This window comes from Mus caroli, chromosome 9 (genome assembly GCF_900094665.2).
Source record: "Mus caroli chromosome 9, CAROLI_EIJ_v1.1, whole genome shotgun sequence".
Lineage (NCBI taxonomy): Eukaryota > Metazoa > Chordata > Mammalia > Rodentia > Muridae > Mus > Mus caroli.
In genome coordinates this window covers 64,605,440-64,612,670 of record NC_034578.1, presented here as the reverse complement: position 1 = coordinate 64,612,670, position 7,231 = coordinate 64,605,440, and the positions used below count along the sequence as shown (strand labels likewise).

General features: G+C 44.6%; 1 protein-coding gene across 1 annotated transcript in view; it reads left to right on the top strand.

Moving 5' to 3' along the window:
* The window catches only part of Tln2 (talin 2), a 425,269-nt gene that overhangs the window by 237,163 nt on the left and 180,875 nt on the right, over window positions 1–7,231 (top strand). Inside the window, exons 4-7 of the mRNA XM_029481962.1 lie at window positions 2,004–2,175; window positions 4,111–4,208; window positions 5,917–6,046; window positions 6,995–7,147. Of these exons, the coding sequence (XP_029337822.1) occupies window positions 2,034–2,175; window positions 4,111–4,208; window positions 5,917–6,046; window positions 6,995–7,147 (523 nt within the window). The 5' untranslated portion in view covers window positions 2,004–2,033. The remainder of the gene's footprint in view (window positions 1–2,003; window positions 2,176–4,110; window positions 4,209–5,916; window positions 6,047–6,994; window positions 7,148–7,231) is intronic.

The following is a 7,231-nucleotide window of genomic DNA, read 5'->3' as shown; positions in this document are numbered from 1 at the left end:
TATATATATATATATATATATATATATATATATATATACATTGAATTTAAAAAAATATATTACCATGGTGGCTTAGTTGACAAAGTGCTTGCCATGAAAAAAATTTAGATTTGACTTCAGATATATAGTATCTAAGTAAAAAGCCAGGCATGGAGGTGCACAGCTCTAATCATAAGGCTAGGCAGGTGGAGACAGAATGGTCCTGGTGCTCACTGGCCAGCCAGTCTAAGGGAATTGGTGGGCTCCAGGTTCAGTAAGAGGCCCTGTCTCAAAACATGAAAGTGAGGGACAATCAAGGAAGAGGCCCAAGGTTGTCCTTGGCATTCATACACATAAACACACATGAACATATGCACACACATATATACCATGTGCACAAGCATATGCAGATTCCTGTACTGTACACAGTCTTGTTCATTTGGGAAAACTGAATTACAATGAATTATGGACCCAGTAATAACAACCATACTGGACTCCCTGTAGTCTTGGGCCTATGCACAGTGCCTTGAACAAAGGCCCATCTGTATGAGGAGGGACTTCCTTTATAATGTGTCCCTGAGTAAGGACGATGACCTCTTTGAGGTAGTTGTTCTGGGTGATTGAATAGTCCAGAACACGATTCTCATGGCCTCTGCTATTCCTCATCCTGTGGAACTTCTGTCTTGGACTGAAAGAGCTGCCCGAATTCCATGCCCTTCCTCCTGGGATGCTTGGAGGAGGAAGCATTCAAGACTGATGAGGAAAGCTGCCCATGGGTACCCGTTTCTTCCTGTGGTTTGACAGGTGGAAACAGGGAAGTGACTGGCACAGAAGTCCAAGGCACTTCTAGCTTGCGACTAAAACTAGACAGTAGACTCCCAAACCAAATGCCCTGTCTACTCACCTTCTCTCCAGCAAACTGAGAGGCAGTTATGTGGGCAGGGCCCAGAAATGAGATGGTATATGATGATGGAGGGCATTAGGTGCCTGGAACCACCGTTAGGATCATCAGGAGGCAGACTCATGTGCGTGGTTTCCTGATTGGACGGGTGGCACACTATTGGATAAAAGCTTATTCACATAAGAACAAAACTTCCACCTGTTGGTTCTGCCCACTTCCAAGCAAGCCTACAAAGCTTGTGTTGGTATCCTTTGTGACAGCCCCTCCTTCATCCCACTCTTGACCCTCCTATCCACTTTAGTGGGTTCTACGCTCCACTGAGCTGTGGTACCCACTTTGCCAGAGAACTCTTGGACTCTGTGTCCTCATCTTTCATCTCATCTGATGAATGATCTGACCCAGTCTTACTCTGGCCATCAGCTTTTCAAATGTTCACTGTGACACCTCTCTATCTATAAGAGCATGTAAAATTTCAGAACTCAAGTAATGATGAGGAATTTCTCAGGGACTAGAAAAGATTGGCCATCCCTTCCTCTCTGCTGCATCTCATGAACGGTATCCATGATGACCTTCTCCACTTACTCCTTGCCCTGAGCAATGCTGCGACATCTCGGGGGTTGGAAAACTCCGTAACTGTCACCATTCACCAGGGGATAGACAGATTCATAAAACCATTTGCAACACAGCAAAACTGCCCATTTATCACTAGAGCTCTAAAACTATTGACCGGAAGTGGTCAGAGGTCCTTAAATATGTTTTCAAAAAAGAGCTGGAAGCAGCTTTAGAGATGACTTTGAAATGTTGATGTGGTGGTGGGGAGGGAGTGTCAGCCATTTCTGACTCCTCTGTCCTGTTGGCAGTCAGCCACCACACAGGCTGTTGGGCCTTCATTCAGTTTGAGGCTAATTCTTGATAATCATCGGTGTTGTTTGTGGAGGAATATATGTTGCCATTTCTCGAATTAGGAATATTAATGCATTATCACATACAACACTCACACTGGTTCTGAGAGCAATGTGAATGACTTTGTAGCAGGGGAGCCGGGTTAAGAACTAAGCATTTTTTCACCTGCAGCTAAATAATGATTATATGCATTAAAGTCTTGTCTCCTTGTGTTTTCTAGATGTTCTGAGTGAAACCCATCAAGTCATCTATGAAAATGGTGGCCCTATCGTTAAAGATCTGTGTCCGCCACTGCAATGTGGTGAAGACCATGCAGTTTGAGCCATCTACAGCTGTGTATGACGCTTGTCGAGTCATTAGGGAGAGAGTACCTGAGGCACAGACCGGGCAAGGTGCGTCAATGGTTATTCATTGGCTTCTGAAAATGTGGTTGGATGTCCCTTAACTCTGTAGCTAAAGGGACATGCCTAGTCACATTTTATACATCTTCATTTCAAACCAGGCAGGGAGGCTCACGTCTGTAAGCCCAGCACTCTGGAGGCAGTCAGGCTGGTCTCTCTGAGTTCAAGGCCAGCCTGGTCTACATAACCAGTTCCAGGCTATCCTGTACTACATAGTGAGATCCTGACTGGAGGCCTGGGGGGGGGGGCTTTTTACCTTACTCCTTGATAAGAGCAAGGCTTTCATTGTCAATGACCACATTGACATTGACCCTGAGTCAAATATGGATATTATGCCTGTTATCGGGGCTCTCTTTGGGTGAGTGAAAGAGCTCTGTAATTCATAAACCACACATTGATGTCTCACTGCCTTGGTCAAATAACATCCTTACCTGATACATACTGACTCCATGTAGCCTCGGCGCTGCCTACAAGCCTTACAGTGCAAGCCTTTGAAAGAGCTTCATGAGTTTTACCTCAATTTGTAAACTATTTTATTTTTAATTATGTCTATGTGTGTATATCTACATGCAGGATTATATATGTGTGAATGCAGGTACCCACAGAGTCTGGAAGAGGGCATTGTTTATGATATTCAGATTGCTGAGTTTTGCTAAATTAATCAGAAATAAAAAATAGCTGGCTAGTCCCTCGCTGACTGTAAGATCTGCTTGCTCAGTCTCCCTGATTCTTTTCCATTCTTTTTTATTATTTTCCAACATTGACCGTTGGAACTTCCTTTGAGCTGAATTGGTACAAGTTGTGGTGAAGGCCTCTGTAGACTCAGAAATACCTTCCTGATGTGTTGTGGGAACCCCACCCTTCTGAAGGGCCCTGAGGATTCCAGTTACATTAAAGAAAAGATGACCTAGGGAGATGATGGCTCAGCCAGTAAAGTGCTTGCTGCACAGGTTCCAGGGTCTAAGTTGGGTCCCCAAAACCTACATAGGATTGAAATGATGACCTGTGAAGAGGAAACAGGAGCATCTCTGGGGCCTTTGCCAGCCAGCCTAGCTGTTAGCAAATAGCAGGCCAATGAGAGGCCCCCATCTCAATGAACAGGGTGGATGGCACTGTTGAAGAATGACACCCAAGGTTGACCTCTGCCCTGCATAGACATGCCTGTGCACCCCTCCCCACCCTTCACACACTAGGAAAAGTCTAGGTAGGAAATCACCCCGTTCCTCTCTTGCCCCAGGCCTCTCCAGTTTCACACAGTAAGAGACCTTTATAGGGATTACTAAGTTTAATTCAACTGTTTTCTTTATTTTGTGACATTTGGTGGCACATAAGCTTCACCCATAAGGAAGTCCTGAATAGCTTGTTGTTGCTTTTTGAAGCTCTGTTTTGTTACGAGGTACTCAGCATATAGCCCAGTCTGGCTCAGTCTTCCCACCTCATTTTCCCTGAGGCCAAGGTTACAGAGCGTTTGTTCACCGCCACTCTGTAGACAAATCTTTTATCACATGCTCTTTTGCTATGGCCCATCTTCTCTGCTTTGCCTCAGTGGCCCTGGTCAGAGGTGGTTACTGCCTCCATTTCTTTATCCTTCCCTGTGATAGCCTGGGTAAATGAGTCTGTGACAGCAAGGACTAGAAAATAAAGACAACTTCAGTTGAGATGCAGCATGCTCTGTTCCCAATGATTCTCTAAACTGCATGCGTACCTCCAGCCCACCGGTCCATATGCTCCAACCTTGCTGTGGGCATTGATTCTGCTGGGAGGCTCCTCCCGGACTGCTTCAGGGGAGTGTGTGGTGCTATGCTGTGGGTAAGAAGCAGGTCTCTCAGGTAATGGACAGTATCCTCCTCCTTTTCTGCATCAGTACACTTGGTCCAGTGATGGATTTGTCGCCACTTGGCCTCCTCTTTTCTGTCTGTTTTCTAGCTTCTGACTATGGGCTGTTTCTCTCCGATGAAGACCCAAGGAAAGGGATTTGGCTAGAAGCAGGTCGGACACTGGATTACTACATGTTGCGGAATGGGGTATGTTGTTGCTCTTGTTTTCGTCTTAATTTTTTAAAGTGTATGTGTGTGTGTGTGTGTGTGTGTGTGATTTGATTGCATGTGTGCCTGTGTATACCTTCTTGTGTGGTACCAATGGAGTCCAGAAGAGGACATTTGGTCCCCTGAAGCTGTAGTTACAGGCTATTATAGGCCACCATCTGAGTGCTGAGAGTCAAACCTGGGTTTTCTGGACGAGCAGATAGTGCTCTTAACCAGTAGGCCATCTCCTGAGCACCATTTTAAAAAAAAATTTTTTTTTAAATAACAATTCTTTATTGTGTGTCATTGTGAGTGAGTGTTTGTAAAGACAACTTTCAAGAGTTGGTTCTCTCCTTGCAGTATGTGAGGCTGAAGAACTAAACAGTGTTGGTGCCAAGCACCTTCACCCACCGAGTCACCTTGCTGGCTCACTGGTCCTATTTTCTCTGTGCTTCACTACTGGGCGGCTAGCTGTGGAGTCCCACATCATGGCAGCATCTACTCCAAGAGCTTCTAATTAGTAATTAGTAATGCAGTGAACCTGTGTGGCTGTTTGGGTGGTGAGAAGATTCTAGCCATCTAAAGTTCTTGAAATTCCACGGTGGGGTTGGAATGGTTCATGGTTAGTATGCTGAGCTGTGTCTCCAGACTGAGCAGCCTTTCTAGGCCAAAACTGGGCATTAGCAGTTGTGGGATGAGCTACGTTATCTCCCTTGAGGAGATGTGATGTATCTCTGGGCTGCTGTAGAAACTGAACCTATGTGGGCATACAGAGATACCCTAGCACGGCCCAGGCCTTGTGTGTGAAGAGGAAGCTTGAACTGAAGTGCAGCTTCGCTAACTCTCAGGGACAGAAACAAAAGTTACCTCTGTGGTTTAAATGATGAGGAAAAGGGTGGGGAGCATTTGTCTCCCTTGACCCCCAAGATCCTAGGGTTTCCAGTGCCCGATGAAGTAGGCTTGTTAGATTGGCCAGGGTTCCAAAGAGCAAGAGTGTAAGGTTCGGTTAATTTGTGGTACTTCTTCCCATCTGTAGCTTCTAAGAGGTATAATGAAAAAGAGGTCTGCTATTTTGAAGTAACTCCCAACCTCATTCCTTTTTTTTTAATCTTTCCAACATCCTATTTCACTGTTGTCTTGTAAACCATTCCTGCTTGGATATGCACTTAATATGAAGCTTTGTGGAGATAATATTTATGTCTTTCATTTGTAGACTACGTATATAGTAAATATATACAGCAAAGATTCTGCAGTAACATTTTAAAAATAAATGATCATTTTGTGTGTATGGGTAGCAAAAAAAAAAAAAATAGTCCCTGATGACAAATATGACTTTAGATTCATTTCCATTGAAGTGTCGCCCTCTCCTCTGTCTCGTTATGTCGCTCTTTCCCCAGCCGCTGGAGCACATAGCCAGCTTCACTTTAGATAAAGTAGGTTTTGGTCATTGTGAGCTACAAGTATTCCTTCTTGGAGGGCAATTTCATTATAAGAGATTTCCTCAATCCATTTGAAGCCCATTACTTAGCTCTCAGAATTCTGAGTGCTAGATACAGCAGCACCCCCATGAATACTTAGGAAGGCTTTCAAAAAAAAAATGTTGGACAAAGGAAGACATAGGCATCTTCTAGACTTGATTTCCAAAGAGAAGTGTCCCATGCTGTTGTGTTTTTCAATGCAGTATGTGGTGGGTGGGTCTTATGTCTAGGACATTCTGGAGTACAAGAAGAAACAGAGGCCTCAGAAAATCCGAATGTTGGATGGCTCTGTGAAGACGGTGATGGTAGATGACTCCAAGACAGTGGGGGAGCTCCTGGTCACGATCTGCAGCAGGATAGGTGAGCCCCTCAACCTTGTCCCTTGTCTACGCCCACCCTGCAGTATTAACACACGAGTTCTGCCCACACCCAAGAGATTCTGTCATATCTCCGTTTGCTAGTCTTGGTATAACACTTCTCACCGAGCCTTACCGAGCCTCACCAAGCTGTGGTTGAGAGCTTTTGTTTCCCTTTGCAGAGTTTCTCAATAGAAATGATTTTCTAATCATTTCCACCTTCCCCACTGATGGCCACTCACTCTTAAATTGTCATGGTAACAACCAGTGTGACTATCACAAATTTGTTTCATGTTGCTTCTTGTCATTTTCTCCAGAGACCAACCCTGCCTCTTACCACAGGGTGCCCTTTAATTGCTGTGTTGAAAGGAACCTTACCTGTCCTAGCATTCGCATCCTGGAAGGGCCCAGTTCATCTCTACGCTTCTTGATTGTCAGAGTTGCAGCTTGTTCTCAAAAATTAATGGGGGCTAAGCAGTGTACTATACACCTTTAATCCCTGCAAGCAGGAGGCAGGGACAGACAGGTTCCTGTGATTCCAGGGCCACCATGGTCTACATCATGAGTACCAGTACAGACAGGACTACATTGTAAGACTATGTCTCCAAATAAGTAACTATATAGATACAACTTAATGGAGCCATTAAGCTCAGTGGGAGATGGTGTTTCCTTCATGTTTTGTGTTTGATCTCAGAGAAAGAGACAGAGAGAAAAATAGAGGAGAGGGGTATATATAAGTGTGTTTGTAGAGAAAATTGTACATAATACCTTGAATCTGGTTTCCCAGCCTAAAGAGCTTGTGTTTATGCAGGAGCTGTGAGGTGTGTGACCTTCCTGGTCCCCAAGTGAGGAAGGGCTTTCCCAACATGAACCCTTTGCAGTACCCCTGGCCCTAAGTAGAAGTTGGTAGTGATTTAATCATGTATAAATATAACCAAATTTCCATTATTAGGAATAACAAATTATGAAGAATACTCTTTAATCCAAGAAACCATTGAAGAAAAGAAAGAAGAAGGGACAGGCACACTGAAAAAAGACAGGACGTTGTTACGAGATGAGAGGAAGATGGAGAAGCTGAAGGCCAAACTGCACACAGATGATGACTGTGAGTGTCTGTGGGGGAGACTGGTGGCCCAGGTACACAGTCCTTAGGAGCCTGGATCCACCGCCACCATCCACATGACTGAAA